This window comes from Lonchura striata, chromosome 1, assembly GCF_046129695.1.
Source record: "Lonchura striata isolate bLonStr1 chromosome 1, bLonStr1.mat, whole genome shotgun sequence".
Taxonomy (NCBI): Eukaryota; Metazoa; Chordata; class Aves; order Passeriformes; family Estrildidae; genus Lonchura; species Lonchura striata.
In genome coordinates, this window is record NC_134603.1 from 121,373,640 (window position 1) to 121,395,733 (window position 22,094).

The 22,094-nt window shown below is 35.6% G+C and overlaps 1 protein-coding gene across 1 annotated transcript in view; it reads right to left on the bottom strand.

The window, feature by feature from the left end:
* The window catches only part of PLCL2 (phospholipase C like 2), a 99,979-nt gene that overhangs the window by 9,397 nt on the left and 68,488 nt on the right, over positions 1-22,094 (bottom strand). Inside the window, exons 5-6 of the mRNA XM_021538140.2 lie at positions 15,322-15,397; positions 480-589 (exon numbers count right to left, since the gene is read on the bottom strand). Coding sequence (XP_021393815.2) covers positions 480-589; positions 15,322-15,397 — 186 coding nt within the window. The remainder of the gene's footprint in view (positions 1-479; positions 590-15,321; positions 15,398-22,094) is intronic.

A 22,094-nucleotide genomic window follows, 5' to 3' on the forward strand; every position in this document is an offset into this window, starting at 1 on the left:
CCTCATACAGGCAATTTATTCCAGCCTGGATTATGAACATAGTTTGCTTCTTACATTAATCACTGACTGCAGCAGTAACAGTTTCCCTTTTGTTTTTCAGTAACTGCATTAACCTTAACACTTATTCCCCTTCAAATCACAGAACAGGGTTTAAACAATGGCATAGCTGCCTTCCAGCATGAGCCACTTTGCAAAAGTCAGCCAGGTATTAAAGATTACGAAGGATCCTGCAATGTTAAAAGATTGCAAGAAGAAAATGTCAGACAACCTAAATTAAATAAGCTTCCATAACACTACACGAGAATAACAAGTCACATTGAGACTCTGCTGTGTTTCAGGTTATATAAACCTAACTGACTATGATTATAGAAGTGAATAAACCCAGTTGAATTGTGACACACAGTAATGACCAGTAACAATATTAGAAGGACAGTTCTGAACAGAAAAATACAGTAACAAACTAAAGGAAGGCACATTACCTTTAAAATTGTAATGTTCCACGTAAAACTTTCTACTGATTTTTGCAGTTTTCTTTCTTTTAGGCCTTCTCTTGCTCCTATATTGTGCAGGTTTTCATGAAACTCCATTGCTGTAGAAAATAAAAGAGGGACAAATATAGTGTCTATTTTAGTGCATTTTTGTGATCATAGAGAGATAGAACTTGAAATTAATAAGGCAAAAAGACAGTGAAAAAGCTTCAGAATTTTTATTCTTCCAGCACAAATCTATCTGATTTAGTAAGATGCAATGTTTTACAACATGTCAATATATACAAATCTCTCTTAAGTCAAAATCCACCGAAGCACCTGTTAGGTGATTGCTATACAAAGATGGAGCCCAGCAATTATTTCCTATAGAAATGTAATCTCCAAGCACAACTGAATGTGTTGTACCACATGTAAAAACCCTTTTGTAGTTGCTATAGGATGGAAACAGCAATTTTATTAACCACTCCAGCCCAATAAATTTATTTTGTGCTTTGCTCTTTTATGCATGTACATCACAGTTATCCAGCTTACAGTTTACATGGTGGAGTTTGTCATGTAAACATGCCAGAAAATAAACACTTAACCTTATCCCACAGAATAAAGGAGTAACTGTGAAGGAGGAATGGCAAGTGAACTTGCCAAGGAATGCCAACAACATTTTACCACAGCATGTAAACTACTGTGTCTATAAAACCTGTATCTGACAATCTCCAAATCAAAAATTATTGGTAAAATTCAGATTAATGTGATCTAAGCACTAAGCAGACCAACCAAAGTTTGTTTTTACACTGCAAAGATAGCAGAAACAATTTGTTTTCTATGCTGCTGTTACGAGCCATATAAAAATAAACTTTAAAGAGTTTCCTTTACTCAGGAGAAGTCAAATGTGCTTCCATGGGTACACAGAGTGACCTAACATGGATTACTTAACATAGATTTCATGGATTATGAAAGTCATAGCTCAGTTGTGTTCCCAGGATCTCTATCATTAATAATGTAAAGGGTATTTTGAGGTCAAAAGTTGGCAAGTGGTTGTGACATACACCTATGAACAAAATAGTTAAAGCACAAATTATAATTTTAACTATGTTGGTTGTGATCTTCTATTTGCCCAGGGAGTGTATGTACTTCTAAATTTATATGTACTTGATTACCATGAATAAGCACATAAACTTGGGTTGGCTGTCAATCTGAGAGAAGACTGGCTTTTAAGGACATTATCTCTTCTTCATAATCTCTCTATCCTACACTCATGTCTCATTAAAAGAAAGAGAGATGACTGAATGTTTTCATTGTACACTCCCTTACCTTACTCCCACACATGCACACACACATTTTAAAAAGTATTCATAGATTCATTTGAAAGGCAAAATTGTTCATTCTACCTTTTCTTGCTATTTTAAATTTTGCTACAAGAAAAATAAATGGCAAATATTTTCCCTGAATTAACATACTGTAACATTTTTATTTCAATCACTCTTCTATAGCTCTGCCTCTCCAGTATCAAATATAATGTTCACGTTGTATTTCCCCAAAATAACAGGAGAGAAATTAAAGTACATAAACCCATCATTGTTGTAAGTATCCACTTCCTGTTCACATCAACCAAAATAATAAATTCCCAATATGATTATGGCAAGATTATACACAGATCTCTATTTACAGTATTACACTTCTAGAGCCATCACAACAGTACAGATTTTCTGATCTGTACAATGAATTCTGAGATGTACTGGCAAACTTTTGAAGTTCTGCACCTCATTTCCATCTTAACAATTACTGCTTTTTAAGTCAGTGGACACTGGCAATCGATAATAGCTTGAATTAAAGCCACTCAGAGATATACTAAGAATAATGCTGAGTGCCTGCATGTTAAATGTGGAATTGGTGCTCCGTAGGTTTCAGATTATTTTGATGTATATGAAGATCCTGATATCACAGATGTGGACACAATGGTGACAGTGTATTCTGCCAGCCAGAAAAGCTCCTTTATGTTCACCAATAACCTTCTGTGGTGATGCTCTTCCCAGTCTACACTCATGCTATGATACATTTCTGCCCTGCCAAAGCCATTCCACCACAGCTAAGTGCACTTGGAAGTTGGCAGGAACATCTCATCACCCCTCTTCAGAAAATGAAACAGTCATATCATCCTAGCAGGGCACACACATGTAAACCCTCAGCTAACAGGTGCCTCCTGCTTAAACATCACTGATCACTGACACTGATAGGGGCCTCCTCAACATCTCTCACAGACTGGCCAACTCCTCATCATCATGCTACACTAACCATAAACATACAAGCAGGGACAAGCAGATTTGAATTTTACTTCTGCTTCCATTACTAGCTCTTGCCTGATTAATTGAAATGAATTATTTAATCTCTTTGTCTCAGTGTTTCCATCTGCTGCAAGGAATTAATTGTATTTGCTACGCAATATATGGACAATTAAACTTTAGAGTATGAATGCAGTACAACATTTAACTGTTGACTATGTCCCTCTTGGCATTCTTCTTGTATGTTGTCACTTGGTTTTCTTCCACTTTGCCTTGGAATTATTTCATGCATTAACTATGACAAAGGAATAACACAAGTGTCAAATTCCAAAATTAAACTTGTTACAAGATAACAGAAAAATGAAAAAAGAGGAAAAACACCCTCATGTACAGCTAAATTAATAAAATAAATTACATGTCCATATAAACCCATGTAAACATGCCTTTAGGATATGCTTACAAAGAAAACTCAATGTTAAATTACTTTTTTATATACACAATTTTGTCTCCTTGCAAATAAAAATTCAGCTCTCACTCTCATTAAGATATAGCAAACAAGTCACTTTTATGAGCCTTAATTGCTTCCAGATTTATTAGTCAATTAGTAATTTTTAACTGCCTGAGAGCTCTTGAATGATAACAGGCATACTATTAACCTGATGTATCATCCATTATATTTTTGCGTATACCACCTCAATCAAAGAAAGCACAAGTTAGTCATAGTTTCCATTTATTGTGGTAGATGTTAAGGAAGATATTATTCACAACTTTCTGAGTGACCATGAAGAATACATAGGATGTGTGCTCTTCTATTTGGATGGTATTTTCTGTGTTTTAATTTTTGCACACTGGATAAATGTATTTATTTACAAGGAAATTATTACTGATTGTTGCCTTGAGCTGGAAAGCTCAGATCTAAAAAGCTCTTTTGACTGGAAACTCTTTACTAAAATCCTTATTTGCATAGAATCACTGAGGTTGAAAGGCAGCTCTGGACCGACCCCATTGCTCAGAATCAGGATCAGAGAGAACAGGTGGCCCAGGACCCTGTTGAGGTGGCTGTTCAATATCACTGAGGGTGGATATCCCACCTTTTGTTCCACTGAAGTGAAGCTGACTGGATTAGTCCTATTTTCTAGCTTTCTTTAACTTGTTTGTCTGTGCTCACTCTACTGCTTATGACAGTGTGATGAGGTTTCAAACATCATTATTTGATCTCCTTCTGAGTTTCTGCTTGGGGGTACTATGGGCACTTAGTTTGCATAACCTGTATTAAGAAGCCTGGTCATCACTGCGTAAGTAAGGGTGAGTTGACAGAAGCCACACAATTTCCTAAGCATTTGCAAAATGATAATTGATTCAAGTCTTCCACATTAAAAAGAGCAGCTTTCCAGTGAAACATTCATCCCAACTTTCAAAAGGCATGTAAATACACTGTAATACATGTAGCAAAACAGCAATAGCATGATTCAACAGCAGGTTTGTGAACAAACGGTGAACAAAACACTGACAACAAATTTTCCTCATCATAACCAGAGATTTCACAGCATATTCTTCTCTGCAGTACACTTGCTTATTCTAAAGCATTCTCATAAGCAATCCCTCAGTATTTCTAAATAATATTTTCCCCATCAGTGCTGAATCTCTGGTTCCCCAGTGAATTCTGGTTAGTTTGAATTGTCTCAGCTTTTCCAGCTCTCTCAGACCCATTCCCACAGCCCTGGAATGCATTAGATGGCTTTAACACTTCTTCATTCCCCCAGGAATACCTTACATTCAAGATGCCACTCTGAAATTTTACACACAATTCTCTTCTCCCATTTTCAATAACTTCAAATGACATGAAGAAAACAGAAGCACTAGGAGGCTACTTGATGCAGTAAGAACCATGTATCATTGAGAAGACTAACAAAAATTTGCTTGGTTAGTCTTGCAAAAAGAAAACCAAAAGAGGAGCAATTGCTCCCTAGATACTCTAGACCAGTCAGGTAAGACCTCGGACCTCAAAGGATCATTGCAGCTAAAGGACAGTATTAGGATGGATATTCACCAGAAAAATCAGAATTTATGTAAAATATACTACCATTGTAGATGTAGGTATGTGATCAATTTTAAAATGAGAAAATTATTCAGATCAAAACCTCATATTCATTTTAAAATACAGCTCAACATGATCAATTTCCAAGAGGTATACTGGGAAGCAGACTTAAGGACCCTACAGTCCTGTGTTTTCTCAACCAGCTGCAGGATGACCTACAGTGTTACATGCATAGGATGTCAAACCTGTATTTATGCTTGCCATATTCTGATGGAACATTTATGTTTATATTCTCAACAAGGACTAAATGACAGTACAGAGAGCAAGGTGCCTTATTGCTATGACATACTTTAATAACAAGAAATTTTCCTAAATAAAACATACAAGGCAATATAATTGCCTTGACAGGACAATAATTTTCAGTCATGCCCTGTTAGAATAGCTTCTAGACTGGAACTTCAGCTTTGCTTTATGTTCTGGATTCTTAGTGTTTAATTTTTCACAAAGATGTTCAGTAGATACAAAACCATTCAGAACTTAAAACGTTTATATGAGCTTAAAATATGTGTCACTGTTCTACTGATGCTTGAAATGATAGAACAAAGATGCCCTGCATATTGTTGTAATCCCAACATTGTATTTTCATCAAAAAATATTATTTGGTGATATACCTCAAAAGCAACATTTTTGATACTGTTATGTGTAATGAATATAATTCACGCCAGTATAATATGATGTATGTAATATTTGATATTGTTGGAATATGCACAAGTAGGTACTGGGAGTTGCCCCCACATACTCGAAAACCAGTCTCTGACAAAACCTCATTTGCAAGCTAATACCTGTGGCTTGTCCAGAGATGGGTCGTTCCTTTAGGTGATACAGGAACGCCCAGGCATTGACCATCCCTGGCCACTGAAACCCTCTGGGTTGATCCATCTGAATGCATGTTCCTGTGACTACATCAGGGAGTTTCATCACCACCTGACACCGAATTGTTCCAACCCAGTGCAGAGAAAAGAGACTTTATGAATGTGTAGGACTTTGAACGGAAAGAAAAGGCTGATTGCCAAAATCCCAGCTTCAGGTGAAATATTCCCTAGAAAAAACACTTGTACTAGAAGGGTGATGTGTGTGCATAGGGTGACCCTCTGCTGAGGCTGTCATTCTGTGACACACCCAGCGTGGATCCCAGCCTCGGCATTGTCCTTTTCCTTGTGGCTAGCTCAGAGAGAATTTGATTGCTGTAATAAAATTTTTATTTTTATTTTTTAATTTAGCTAGATCAATTTTTATCTGTAACAATACTAATAAAGAACACTCATCTTCAACTGTATTTAGCTTGAAAAAACACTTTCTTTAAAATGAAGCTACTTCATATGAAATTCATTATCCGTAATTACTAACTAGAAAATGACACCTGTTGGAAGCTGGTTAGCAATTCCTCCCACTACTGGGCTCTCACTATAGCTCCAAAGCACCATATTTAAGATATTCATTAAAATGTGCTATATAAAGCAGCATAAGTGATTCTGCTATTTTTAAACTAGTTAAGAAGCATATATTAAAAAGGAAAGTAGCCTTTGGTCACTGAGCTGCATGTAATTTTGGTTTTACATACAATATATGTATCTTTGTTTGAACTGTCTGATGATAATTACATATTTATTAAAATCAAGATGTGAAAAGAAACTGAAACATGGAAAACTGGAGTACAAACCTGTACAGTACAAGTTCAGGAACATTTGGAACTCTGAGATTTGTTTGCTTTCGTAAGAACTCCTATCACAAAGCCCTGGCATATCACAAAGCCCTGGCAGTCAATCTCAGTTTATAGCAAAAAAATTCACACCTTTTCTTTAACTGAGAACCAAGATACTAATTTTTCAAGGAATCTTTAGCAAAACAGCCAGCACAACACTTGCTTAGCTGTATTTCTAAAGCCAAATCTTTCCCTGACATGCTCATTTGTTTTCTTTGAGGAAAGCTTTCTTGCCAAGAGATGATTTATAACCTAGCTGAGACATGACTACACAGCAGGTGGGCTTCTCCTTCAATGTTTTTCTCTTAAAAAAGAACTTTATCAGTGAAATAGCACAGTGATGAAACTCTGGCAATCAATGCATATACTGAGTACGCCTAACATGAAATTAGTAACAAACAAAATTTGACTACATCTATATGAAATAAACACTGGTAATATTCCAGGTATGAAGCACTTAAATTCAGTCAAGCCAAATATAGTTTATTTCATTTCTCACAGAGCTCTTTGATTTAAAATCAAATCAAATACTTTCTATAAGAGTTATAAATACAAAATAAAATTAAATAAATATTACGAATTTTTAAATGTAAGGAAAATACCTTACATTTAAAACCTTTCAGTTTTTAATTAGATTACCACACCTTGCAGGTCTACTACTATGTAGACTCAACTCAAACACTTACAAAGATGCTGTGAATAATTTGCATATACCAATTTGTCCTTTACAAGAAAAAAAAAATCTAAGAAATCAGTTAATATATTCAAATATTTCTTCTTCCACTGTGTAGGTTAAATGGTAATAAAGGAAATGAAAAATTCTAGGAAAGGATTTAGGCTGTAAGTATTCATTTCACATATAAATATTTAATTTGCTTATACAGCTGCTACTCTTTGCCACTTCTTTGAAAACCACAGCTTTAATTTTTTACAGCATTAAGTGTGTTTCTTCATATTTTTATTTTAGATTATATTCCTTAAACAGTCAGCTATTTCAGCCTCACAAACAATTTCCTCTTAAAATTCATTTTATCAGAAAATGAGATTGGAGAAAGAGGCTGGCTACCAGACCATATCAACAATAAATCAAATCCATCACGTTAGAGAAGCATTAGAAGTCACTATACTTGTAAATTCTCATCTATTTTGCTTACAAAACACTATTCACACAAAGATTTAAAATGAACCTTCATAAACTAATGCTTAGCGTACCTCTGTATTTTTAAAAAGTCATTACTAACTGCAAAAATGGAGTCTGAAAAAATGAAAAACTGAAAAAATGTCACGCCATAACTAGAGAATCAAAATTTCTTGGCAGATTCAAAGAATATTTTGCTGCAGATTTAAGATGCTCAAGGCATGAATTATTTGCATTCAATATATTCAGATAATTACTTGACAAAATAATACAGTACCTTAATTAGTTGTTCAGTAGTTTTTAATTACTTTGACTTCTTTGGCACTGTGCACTATCTCTGTAGTAAGTGGAAAGGTTCCTCAGACACAGACAGACATGTAGGTACTGCCTCTACTTAAGTGGTTAAAAACTGTTTGGTGCTCAGTGCCCTATTATTCTTGAAAAACAGTAAAGACAAATTGCATACTTAAGAGAACTTTCTTATTCCAACATCCCAAACAACAATGGCATCACAGCCTGCCGAGCACCATCCTTTCCTTTAAATTAGTATTTAGTCTTCCAGTCCAGACTCGCGCAGTCTCATGGGCAATCACAGTAATCCAGCTCTCCATGTAAGAGGCTTTAATGCTGGAGAGCCACTGAGGACTTCAGATGCTCACTAAATTCTTCAAGAAACACCATCAGAATAGATTCAAAGTAGCTGCACTACCAAATGAAGTTGAAAAGAGCAAATGTGTAACAACTATGCTACAACTTTGTTACTTCCAAAAGTTAAGAAACCAACTCCACCCTTCCAAACACTTTCAAGAACAATCCTATGTAAAATTACCCTTCTACATACCAGAGTCAACAAAAACAGTATCAACTGACAAAACTCATAAAACCCACACCAACACTTTTCCTGTTCCTCCAAAACAATGCTTCTACAAAATTCACACAGAAGCAGACCTTCACATAATAAAACAGTTGTTCTGGAAAACTGACTCATGGTATTCCACCCCCAATGTACAGAAAACTTTATTCCACAAATATACTCCTGTGTGAAGACAGATGAGATTTCTGAATGGGGGTCAAGTTTAGCCACTCCATATATGAAGAATTAAGACTGCCAATAAAGGGCATAAACACATGGGAGGTACAAAGGAAAGGATTTTTCTTTTTTCCACAGACTGCTGTTTCCATCTTTTGTTTATCAGTCTTGATACTCAAGGGAGACCAACGAGATTTTATTGAATGTTAGAATGAAGACTTAACAAAGATACTGATTTATGGCACACGGTAATTTTATCCCAGTGTTCAGATTTGGCTGAGCCCACATTGTTTCACTGGCAATAGTAATGAATCTCTTACACTTGCACTGAAATCTTTCTCTTCTAGCATTACATTAACAGAAGGGGGGGGAAAAGGCTTCACGTGAAAGGCAAACTCAAGAGAGTAATGCGAAAGTCTGTGCTGGTCAAGTATTTGCCCTTGTACCAATGAGTGAGATCATTAAGAAGTATGTGAGATGTCTCCTAGGAATCATCCACCCAAAAAATATATCAGATTCACAAAAAAATCCAATGCCATCCAAGGTATTACACGAAGCTATGTATGAGAAGTAATACAGGAAAAATGTGGTGTATGACTGGTGTGAATAACTATGGTGACAAACATGTGAGCATAAAGAAAAATGACTCATCACCTACTCACTAATACTATTTAAGTTGATCTTAGTGCAATTCTTTATTTCCCCTCCTCCCCAGCAGAATGTGGTTTCAAGACTATTCAAGGCACAGGAGAAAAACAGGTTTACAGACCCAGGGAGTACAGGCAATGACAGTATAATCTGAGCTGCTGTGAAGCTGTACCTGGAGAGAGAGGCTTAGTGGAGTTATTTGAGGAGGAAGGACAAATAGGAAGAAAAAAATACAGAAGAAAGGAGTAGAAAGGACAAAGAGCATACAAGAAAAAAAATAGGTAAAAATGATGGACACAATACAGAAAGTTTAGAAACAAAGAAAGGGAGTAACTTGAATACACCCTTTTTCCCTTAACTGCCAGGAAAAGTCTATTGTGCTAATAAACATTGAAAATGATGTTGTGACAAGTGTGGAGAAAGGAGTTAAAACAATTTGCTAACTGGCTTATTAAAAAATAGGGACATAGAAAAAACAAGAAAGAGCAAGTGTAGTATGCACATTTCTCTCCCTCTAAAGATTTTTCATAGAAGTACACAGAGAGAAATGAAAGAGAAAACACTCCTTGTTTTTCCTATATAGAATGTGTTTGGAGAATTGTTTACCTGGAGTGAGTGCTTAATTAGATTCTGGTGAGGATTGTTTGAGCCTGATGGCCAATCCTATCTGCCTGTGTCCAGACTCTCAAGAGAGAGTCACAAGTTGTGTTAAGAGCGACAGATAGAGTAGTATGTAGTTTTAGTCTCTTCCTTTTTATATAGTATATTAATGTATTTTAGTCATAGTTATAATAAAGAAATTATTCAGCCTTCTGAATTGAGTCAGACATCGTCATTTCTTCCCATTGGGTTCGCCTGCATTTACAATAAGCAAGTATTTCAAAAGCATGCAGACTGGCTGAGAGGAGTCTCCAAGTAATCTTTTAGGTGACATTGGAGTTTATGTGATGGTGATAAATATTATAGATTGCTTTATTTTGACCTCATGAAAAATACAGTAACAGATCCAATTCTAAGATGTAACTTGAAGATCAGCATGTCCTACTGATGGCAGTTAAAAAACCTAAATATTCTCAGGTGCAAAGTCCAACAATAACAGAGAGGCATTCCTTCACTCCCTAGTTACAGAACAGTGGTTTAAATGCAATGGCTTCTAACCACGAGTCAAGACCTACTGATGAGAGGAAGTATTTCAGAAGACATGGATTTACATGTTCTGCTAAACTCCATAGTACCAAAACCATAAAAACCATAAATTCTCTTTCAAGTCAGGGATAACTGCAGAAATATTGGGAACATAGTCATTGCCTTTCACAGTTTAAATAAAAACTCAATTGCCTACCTATATACCAAAAGTGCTTCTCAATAATTGAGTATGTCTTTTGATCTGTTAGTGGATTACCTAATCTGCCAGAATATTACTTTTCCTCACATGTTTTATTTTGGTGAACCTGAGTCAAAAACCTACTTAGAATACAAATAACCTGAACAAATAGCAAGAAAAAAAAGCTCAACAGCTCAGTAGAAGTGTCAATTTGCTGGAAAGTTTATATAGTAACAGAGGGGAAGTAATAATTCCAACTATTCAAACAAATTTGATTTTACTCCTTTAATTTTCAACTACCAGAAGCATTTGAAGTGTTTGTATGGCCATCATCCCAGTATTTATCTGCAAGCAGCTCAGATTAACCTTTTGCCAATAGATACTATGTACTGTGTTTATCTTTAATGGCATCCAGAATGGCTGGATACTTCCTTTCTTGAAACCATATCCTGTTACTGACACTGCTTTGAAGTACATGTTAGAAAATATACTCCTTCTATGCCATTCATTACTGACATTATTAAATAAAGTCAGACACTGTACAGAATGGGATAAATAAGACAGACTTTGCTCCAACAACTCAGAATCAAAGTATCAGGAAGAAAGAGAACAGATGGATACAGGAAGAGTGGGGAGTACAATGAAAACTATTCTGGTTAAGGTGGTAGGAGGACTTGTGTCAATCAGCTATATTTGTGGGATAATTTTAAAAACAAATTCAAATGAAGTAGCCTGGTAGATGTTTACAGAGAGCCTGTGGGACAACATGACATGGACTGAAAATCCAGTAGGCACTGGGAAGTCTTGCTACCAAATGAGCCAACACAAGAAAAGTGAAAGCAGCTCGGTCCTGACACAAAATGAGGAAAAAAGTGTAAAAATCCATCCAGGGACAGACATCATCAAAACAACACCAGGAAAATGACATGCATAAGGCAAAACTAGGATGGTCAAATGCAGAGAAAGGATAGTGTAGCTGAGATCCCAGAAAATAAGAATCTGAAAAAGAATTCTGGCTGCACAGATGCCTATGGAATGTTATGCCTGTAAAAAACCATATGGAAAGAAATAGGTATGTTTTTTATGAATCTGAATTCTTTAAAATGAATTTATCCTTAGTTTGAGCAAACTGCTGAAATACACATTTATGCATCATATTAACACTAAACTAACACTGCTAGAACTCTATACAATAACTTAATTTTCTGAAATAAAACAGAAATCTCAGAGACCATTCCTTGCAGGTACTGTCAAGGCTGTCTTTTCCCCAACACTCATTAATTTACCATTACTGATTTTGTATTTTTTAAGATTATAGAATCAAAAATACTCCAGTCATATCTACATTTGATTAAGTTCAGTAGTTCTTTGTCACCAGCAAGCTGTGTTTAGTAACTATCACTCCCCATAATTTAATGAATATTTGGAATATTCTTCCGAGCTTCCACTGCTGAACACAAAATGAATTCCTAAGTCATGGTTCTGTCTTTTAACCAAGGATGAGCTCAGACAGTAAGAGGAGTTAAGGAATTATGTGATTTGAATACAAAGGAGGCTATAAATGGGGTAGGGTGACCTGAACATTCAGATTCTTTACTCTACCAAAGATACAGGAGCATTTTAGGACTCTAAGAGATTCAGGGAATGGACCAGATTATCTTCAAATTCCCTTTAAGCACCTAGATTCTATTTTCTTGCAGCATCTTTAACTGGCTTAATAGCAACAAAATAAATGGCACTTTAGTCATCTTGAAGTTATCTGGATATTTTTTAATTTTGAAAAGAAGAAAAGCTCACTGGGAAGCAAAGCAATATCATGTTCCCATATCTTTTCATTATTCATGTATCTAAAATACTTTCAATAGCTATTTAAATAAGAATAGAATGTGTTGAGCTGAAATTAATATGCTGGTATGAAGAAAACAGAGAGGTTTTTAATACAGTTTAATTTTAAAGAACCAAAATGAGGAGAGATGTTTATAGTTAAATGCGCTCAGAGAATATTAATAGCAAAAAACCTGAATTCTGAAAATAGCAATCTCAGTAATTGTATCTTTGCTTGTCCAAAAGACTGTCAACCAAGGAAATAATACTGCATTTATTTCCAAAATAGGTCTGAATTCTATAGGAGGTCAAAAGTCTTATTATTAAACTTAAGATAGAAAACAGTTCAATAGAGTGAATCCACTTTGCCTATTTAACACAATTATCTTATAAGCCTGGTTATGACAACAAAAATTTACTGCTTACTGGCAGCTTGTGTACTTCTTATTTTAGCAGCTTTTTCACTCTTGGAGCCACAGCAGAAAAAACCCCAGACAAAGGCACGATTTTGCTTTTTCCTTATCAAGAAACTACATAGGAAAATGTATAATCTTTTACTCGTAATTAGGGTAGCATCTACTGAGATAATGAGATCAATTAGTCATAAAATAATCTTCAAAACCCATTGATACTAAAAGGTAATTCAGTTCAGCTCATTCATCTTAAAAAATGCCTTGACCCTGCAGGGCTAAAGCTGCCCTAAATAGCAGGATCTATTACATAATCCATACTTAGGCTTATGTCACCATGCTGGAGGGTTCTCATTTGAAGGAGATCAAAATCTCCACTATTTAGCACAAGCTTTAAGTCTTTAGCATTCTTAAGCAAAGAATTCCTGGACCCAATGTCCCCCATGTAAAATAAAGTGGTAAGACTCAAGAAAGTCAGATATATGGAAGTTTACAGGAATCCATATAAGCTAGTAGAAAGCAAACTTTTCTGAAGAGCAACAGTCCTAAAGTAAAAAAATTTGGGCAACTAGCTTTTGCCTTACTTCAAACCAAGGATCTAAACTGCTTAAGATACTGGTGCCACTAAAAAATAAAGGCACACTCTCACCCCATAATTGGGAGATGATTTAAGAAGCAAGCACACACATCTACCAGGCAATATCCTTAGAACAGCACAATACATTTTGTGTTCAGTACTGCTGTGGTTTAACCCCAGCCAGCAACAAGTGCTGCACATTTGCTCACTCCTGCTGGCTGGGATGGGGAAGAGAATCGAAAGAGTAAAAGTGAGAAAGCTCGTGGGTTGAGATACAGACATTTAAATGGGTAAAGCAAAAGCTGTGCACACATCATCCTATGTAAGCACTGCTCAGCAGCAACAAAAAACATCTCTGCATTATCAGCCCCATTTTAAAGCACTCCATAACACAGCCCCATACCTGCTACTAGGAAGAAAAATAACTATCCCAGCCAAAACCACCACAGTATTTTAGATAAATCTCTGCAACTATCAATAAGATATGTGAAGTAGTATTTTGTCACTCATGGTATTTATGTTTGGTATTTATGTTTGACAACTTCAAGCAAATAGGGCAACTTAAAATTTTCAGGTATTTTGACAGTCCTATGGTTTGACTAAAGTTCACAGTGTCCGAGGAGTATATGCTGTGAATCCAGGGGAGATCTAGAAATTCTGAGAGGGTAAACCTTCCTTGCTGCTGATCTGAAAGCCACTGTTAATAGGAGAGAGTTTGTAAAGGAAGACAGAGTGTAAGAGCATTATTTTTTTTCTTTTTTGGGAAAAGAAACAAAACAAAGGGACTGGAATTTGTAGGAGAGCAGAGAAGCAAATCAAAGAACGGGACAAAATCATGGAAGATAACAGGAGCTACAGGATGCTAAATATCACATAGATAAAAATGTATTTGTATATAAAAAGCTTTTGTTCCAACTGAGTCATGCAAGACATAGCTGTAAATGCTTTGGCTGAATCTTGGCAGCATTCCTGTTTCTGATGCAAAATATGATGCATCACACTGAGCAAATTTGTAACATTATTTATAAAACAGTTAAAAGTTCAAAAGAAAACAAGCATGCTTAAAAAACAAGGTCAGATATGCTATCAAAACAAGCAGGAAACCTTCAAAACTCAGTTGTGTCCAAATGACAAAAATACAAAATTACAAAATATCATATTAAAAAGGGGTCAGTTTGTGAAGGGGTCAAGAAGTACTTATACCATCTATTTCAAATATATATCAGACCCAGGAAACATTTCAGAGAACTTGTGGGAACAACACAGAACCTGAGGGCATCCACCCAACAGATCTAAAGAAATACAGGAACCCAACACCTGAACTACCGTCACATAATTGTCAGAAGGCAATGTTCCTCTGACAATTCAAGCTTCAACAAGGCTCTTGAAGACATTGGACTACCACAACAGAAGAAGAAAAGTTCTCACATAGAGAAAGAAGAGGAAATGGTTAAAAAATTTCAGTGTGAAGAAAGATCATTCTCTTTGCTTCCTGTAACCTTGTGTTTTCATTTATGGAAATGATAAGCTACTGTCCATGTGTAAAATACTTGCAACTTCTAAATTCAAGATGTACTTCTATGAATCTTTGCTTTCTATGGTTTGAAATGCATTTCACTCTTACTGGATGTGCCAAAATTACAATAATCCTTTTTTTTTTGTATGAGGTTTTTTGTTGTTTGGTTGTTGAGTTTTGGCTGCTTGGGGGGGCTTTTTGCTATAGTTGAATATTGATTATAAGTTTTGGAAAATAAAAAAATTGCTGCAAGTTCTGTATAATATTTTTTAAAAACAGTTTGTACTTACCTGCTTTCTGACACTGCACTATCTTCTCATATAAGCTATCTGTATTTTCAACCAGAGTCCTGATGGTGTGAATCATCTGTAGAGAAAGTAAATGAAAATATACAGAATATCAGTAAAATTAAATTTTTAATTAAAATTTTTAATCTGTAAATGATGCTTACAATTGAACTGAAATGAATAAACTAATATTTATTGTTAACATAATGAATACACTCTTTTTCCTGCTCATAACGAGGCAGAGATGTGCCCTAAACGTAGCATAAAGGCATAAAAAATACAACAGTCTTGGGCTGGGATCTGTGAATACCAGAGCAAAATGTCTACTCCACAGCTCACTGCCTATCAAAGAACTGGAAATGATAAACCAGGCAATTCACTTTTGGTAGCCTGGGTGAGATAACCTGGATGCAATTTATTTCTTCCTCGTTCATTGCAACATTCAGGATGATGATCACTCATCACCCAGTGTGTCCTTTTTCCTAGGCATCATTCCATTTCTTTTCCAGATTTTTTTCCTCTACGTCTTCCTTTTTGTGGCTAGACCTGCACATATGTATGAGACAATGCTTTATGGAAGAAAACAAATCACTTGAGGCTGGTAGTGGAGGATAGGAAAAATAAATTATTCCTTTAGCTGATCTTTCTGAGCAAAAAGCCTTTTAGGGAATCCCAGCTGAATGCACAGTTACTGAGATGGAACCATGCAGAATTTTCAGCCTAGGGTATGTACTGGGAAGTAACAACTTTGCTTCACACCTTACCCACTGATGTCTCCGGTTTCCACTCCAGCAGACAATTTTCTCTCCACTAAAACAATGACTAAATTTTTGACATGTTACTTATGTGGATGTTCATGTGGAATTTGCTTTTCCTTAGGAGATCACAATTTGCTTTTATGAGGAGGAACACTTCTCCTCATAAAAGCATTTTACAGGGTAAAAGGAATGTTACAGGGGAAAAAAAGCCCACACCTCTCTAACACTCTTCCTTAGATAAAAATTACTGTCAGAGGCATGACTTCCTCACACGTATTAGAAGGAACCTTCTCCAGCTGAATGACATTGAGGCTGTTTTTCTGAACATTGCTCCAAGTGAGGCATAAATCAATTGTGAGAAGCAGGCAAGCAAGTCTCAGATTTTTGATCGTGACAAGTGTGCAAGCAAGTGAGGAGTAAAAACACCTGCACAGACAAACTAATCTACAGGCTTCTGTAACTGTCAGCAGCACAAAAATCTGGTTTAAACAAATAACAAAGCATTTAAAAATAATTCTAGTTCTATTTCTATTATTTCAGTTTGAACCAATAAAGAAAATTATGCAAACCCTGAATTTTTACTCATGCTACACACAAACAGCATGTGAAAAAGCAACTTTAAAGTATGTGGAGGTCATCACACTGGATAATTTAATTTAATCCTCACATCCCAATTAATCTCTATTTAAAGTACCTACTTAGCCTGATATATATTATGTCAGCTGTCGGGGTTACTTTAAATAAATGTAAATTATAATATATGAAGTAAAAATCAGGTTGCTAAGCTGCAAATGAAAACCTTTAGCTTACCACATTTTTAACTGGATTGTTCTTTGAATATAAATATCAATTTTCACTCAAGCAGAAACTACCATAATTCTATAAATAGAATTATGCTGATCACTATTTAAGTGTAACAAATTTAAGACAATTTAAGTAAGAGAATATTGTATCTCATCCATATAGGGAGCACTGCAAACTGACTATTTCTAATCAGTCAAGGGGAAAGCCCCATTTCACTGTGTTTCATTACTATTCAGTCTCTAAAAGAGAATTCATAAATTGAAATAAGATCACTGTAAATTTGCTTGACAGGCAAGGATTTACCTGTTTCAATATGTACGTCACATAACACATTTGTTTCTGCAATTAACTTAAATGGGGAGAACCAAAACACAGCTGATGTCAGCTGTGATGTATACTTCCAGCAGCTGATGTTATTTTGCTAACTAGCTGAAACTGTAAAGCAGGTTTTTCTGAATTGAAAATCACCTTGAAAAATGAAATGCTGAGCACATATGACTCTTGGGGTTTTCTAGGATGTTAATACACAATAATAAGAGAGGGATTTCCTATCAATATGAGTCCTTTCACCTGAGCACTCTTTTGACTGGAGTTCATAAGAAAAAGAGAACAACTGTGTTGCCTGTTCATGGTATTTGTTTCGAAGGAATTGTAAGAAATATTACAACTGCCCTACTCTGTTTTCCTGACCCCTTGTGTTTAATAACCTAATTTCTAAGTCATCTAAGCTAGGTCCTATTCCAGACACAGAACATATCTATCTGCTCTTCTTCCTTCATATACCCTACATGAACATCAGACAATTTAGAAGCAGCGGAGAACCAGTCTCAGCTGATTAGAAAACTTGCTCTGAGACACTGCACTGATTTTCAGAAATAAGAGAATTCTAAGATGAATAAAAATGCTTACATTACTGCTTTTTTGTTTACTTTCTGTATTGACAAAACAAGAAAGTTTTACTAGTTCTGTAGATGAAAGGAAAAGAAACTAATCACTGTATCAGTGTTCTTTCATCATGGTCAGGCTAACGCTGAAGAATTTATAATAACATCCCAATTTCATATTACACAGTTCCAGAATGGAAAGCTGCTAAATACTCCCAGATATAACGGAATGCCCTCTTTGCAACTTCTGAAGAAAAATGGCAATGCATTTCATGTGGCAGAAATTATTCTAATATCCACTTTTATATTATCAAGACCAGCAACAGTTACTTTCATTATCTTTGGTCTCTAAAATATGTACAAAGCTGTATTTAAAATTAAAAGCACTGCAGAGCAAAACTGGCTGAGCTAGCAATAATTCTGGGGTTGACTGCAACTAACATTCAGTCACTATTATGGAACACCCCAATTTTCTTATGTCCTTCCCTAAGAAAATAGCAGTAGTATGCTGTGTGCATTAGTATGAGCAGTATGCTGTGTGCAAGAGTGTCACCTTCTAGTTGTGCTTGATTAATAAAGTTCGTTATAATTTTATTCTTACATTGCTCTCCACCACGCAGTCATCTTTTAGTATAGATTCAGCTATTTGTTAGATTACTCTTATTGAGTGTCTGAACATATGAATTCTTTCTGGTGTTCAAGCCAAAGTTATAACCTCATGAAAACAATCATGTTGACATTCACAGAGACTGAAAGACTTTTGGCAGACATAGCATATGGAAAAACTATGTATAGATGGCTATATTTAAACAGAAAATTAGCCTAATCCACATGGTACTGGTATGTATATGTCTGATTGATATAAAAATGAAATAGAAAATGATGAGTAAGCAACAGCTTCAGTCTGAAAAACACTACATCTGTAGCAGAGTAAGACATGGAAATCCCAAGGCAAATTAGTCATGGAAATTGAGGAGAAAGACCAGGTAGAATCTGCTCTTCACTAATCTAGTCTATATTGAACAAGGCAATCAATAAGCAGGTATTTTCTAACCACATCTAACTTCTACAATATTATCAGTGACAAATCTGGAAAGAGAAATGGAAACAAATGTAATAGGGAACAAGCACTTACCACCTGATCATTAAAAATGTATTGCAAATTAGCCAATGCATATTTAAGAAAAGAACACATGCTACATGAAGCTTAGTAAGCTATATTTTCTAGAAAGTCTTTTACAATACTGATTCACATTTATGACCTATGTTGCTTTTTTCTGGAAGTAAAGATTCAAAGAAGATCCAAAATGTATTTTAAATATAGAACTTACAAGATATAGTGCTGAAATTGCTTCAACTCTCCTTTCAATTCCCACCCCACCACAACACCCCAACCTCAGCACAACCAGAGAATTTCTCAGGTATGCATTACAGACTGGACTATCCTATTTTTGCTGATGGTCAGTGGAAATTGGGCAATGCAGAATGGTATGCTTTATGTGCCTTGCAGTCATCACATTTTTGCAGAGGCCAGGTTAATAGTTTAATCTGTTTGTTATATTCTATAAACTCTAGTGGTTAAATCATGTATTTTACTTAGTTATTCTAACAAATGGATAAATGTTATGAAATATATTTTTAATTAAATTATTATTAATATTAAGGGGGGTTCAGAAATAAACACTAAATTATCAGTCCAGAATTCTCCGTGAGGACTGGAGATCTGTATTATGATATATCTTGTTCCTGCCTTAAAAAGCCAATTATGATGATTAGAAATCACAATTGTTGCTTCAAACAGATGGAGCTGCATTGTTAACAGTTCATCACTTACATGATGCTGTCCTCACAAACCAAATGAAAAACTCATATACTGAAAAAATATCCATCCTCCTTCTCAGCAAAACAGAACTCTCCCATTAAAATGGTTACTTATAATTATATATATAATTGTCTGGACTACACTTTTAAGATAAGTTTTTTTTATTTTTCAAAGTTTAGTCTGATTTGCTGTTTTATGAAAGAGTTAAATCATGCAGATCAATGCAAGTGCTCACATGTATGTAAACATGAATGTATTTGAAACCATTTATTTCATTTCAGATGAATTGGAACAAGATCTATTTCTACTAGGTTAACACAGACAGGTCTTCTGGTAGAAGATAAAACATTCTGTTTATGCCTTCAACTTGTGGAAAATATATAACTGAACTCAGCTATAAATATTTTAAATATCACATTTAACACAGGCCTTGGGAAAGAAATCTTTCCAAAACCCCAGGATATCCAATCCTCTGCATGTGGAACTGCTTGGTAGCAGTTCCAAGGAGGCATCAGTTGTATTTTAAAATGGAAAAATCGACCAACTATAAACTGTGTTGGATGGAACTCAGTGAGTGACAACACCTTCACTGACACAACTGCAACACCAAGGACAAATGTTATTTTTAGCAAGAAAAGCACACCACACATTTAAATTTCAAAATCTGTAGACGTGTTTGCCAATACAACTGGATCTACACTACAACAGAAAAACTGAAACTATACTTACAGTAGGTATAAATCAAATCTTCATTAAAATGGCTCTCACATTCTACTTTCATCCAAACCTCTGCATATTAGATATATTTCTGAAATCACAAACTACACCACTTCTAATAAATGTATGTATCTTTAATATTCAGAAGACAAACTGGAGCTCTTAACAGCAGTAATAAACATGTAATTTGCATTTTCCAGACATTTTATTAAGTCCAGGATGGTACAAATAGCACAAATATCAAACAGCACTTCACAAAAATAGGAAACCAAACACAGGGCATCCCAAAGTGCTAATATCATCTGCCCTACTTCAAAAGATGTGTTACACAGTGAGGATCAGAAGCTGCCACCATTGCCCCAAGCAGTAACAGCAAGGAAAGGAACTCTGGTAGGGACTCCTTATAAACTCTATGCCCTTTAAGAACCATTATAGGTACCAGGACCTCAAACAAAATATGGTCAGCACTAATAGGATGTCTGTATAAATTGTACCCAAGCAGTCCAGTATTCAATGTCAATGCACCAGAAGGCATCTTTGTTGTGGCACTAGAACAAGCAGAAGAACTGTTCTTAGTCCTTTCACTAACAACTGCCATGGTCAGCTTGCCATGCAGCTGCATAAGGAGTTGTTTTAAACTGTATGTCCTGCCTTTATTTTCTGCTGGAGAAGAATGATGTTATTCCAAATAAGAAAGGAAACTATTGTAAAATCAGACTGCAAACCTCACAGCTCGAATGAATTGTTCTAACAGTGTGGACACCACACAGAAAGAATTTTGAAACATCCAGCTTCTAGCAGGACCACCATTAACAACAGAAGCCAACTTGTACCAAGAAAAAAACATTCACAGCTTTCCTCTGCTCTGCCAGGACTGTCACCACATTGTAGAAGGCTACACATTGGCTAACCCTGATTTCCCTTTTGTAAACCTATGCTGAGTTTTTCCAGTCTCTTTCTTGTGGAGGCCACAGCTGGACCATCCATCCCAGTTTGGGGTTTTTCAGTACAATAAATATACGGACTACTGTCCAGCACAAAGCCACAGATTTAAGGAACTGGAGTCCTCATATAAACTCCTTTTATATGAGAGAATCTTAGAGGGCTGGGACTGGTCAGCCTGGAGCAGGGAAGGCTCAGGGGAAATCTTAGGTGGTCAAACACTGGAAGGGATTTTCCAGTTTGACTGTGGAGTCTCCACCCTTGATGATATCCAACAGCTTATTCAACTAGACAGTCCTGGGCAACCTGGTCTGTCTGGTCCTGTTTTGAGCAAGGGGTGGTTGGGGTTAGATGATCTCGAGAGTTGCCTTCCAACCTAAATGACTATGTAAAAAAGAATTATAGTAAAGTTGACATCTAGTCAAAAGAATTGAGCTTTCTGGCTCAAGACAACAATCAATAATAACCTCATTATTGATTTAAAAAAAAAAATATATACATATATATATATATATATACATACATATATATGTATATATCTGTGTGTGTGTGTGTGTGTGTGTAGTTTTGCACAGAAAGTTCAAAGCTCTATAAACAAAAGGTGATCTTTCCCCTACCAAATACAGTCCAAAGTACCAAGGTAAGAAAATCAAGCTGCTAGCTGGTACTTCTCTACACACAGAGGATTCATCACATCAAGCCAAATTTCCTTCAAAACACTAAGATTTTTAGCAAATGTATTGTCTAAGTTAAAAAATATTTCTTCAACTATACAAGAAAGTAAATTTAGCACAGAAGCACAGAGTTACTGAAGTTAGAAGGGACGTCAGGAGGTCATCTGGTTCAAAC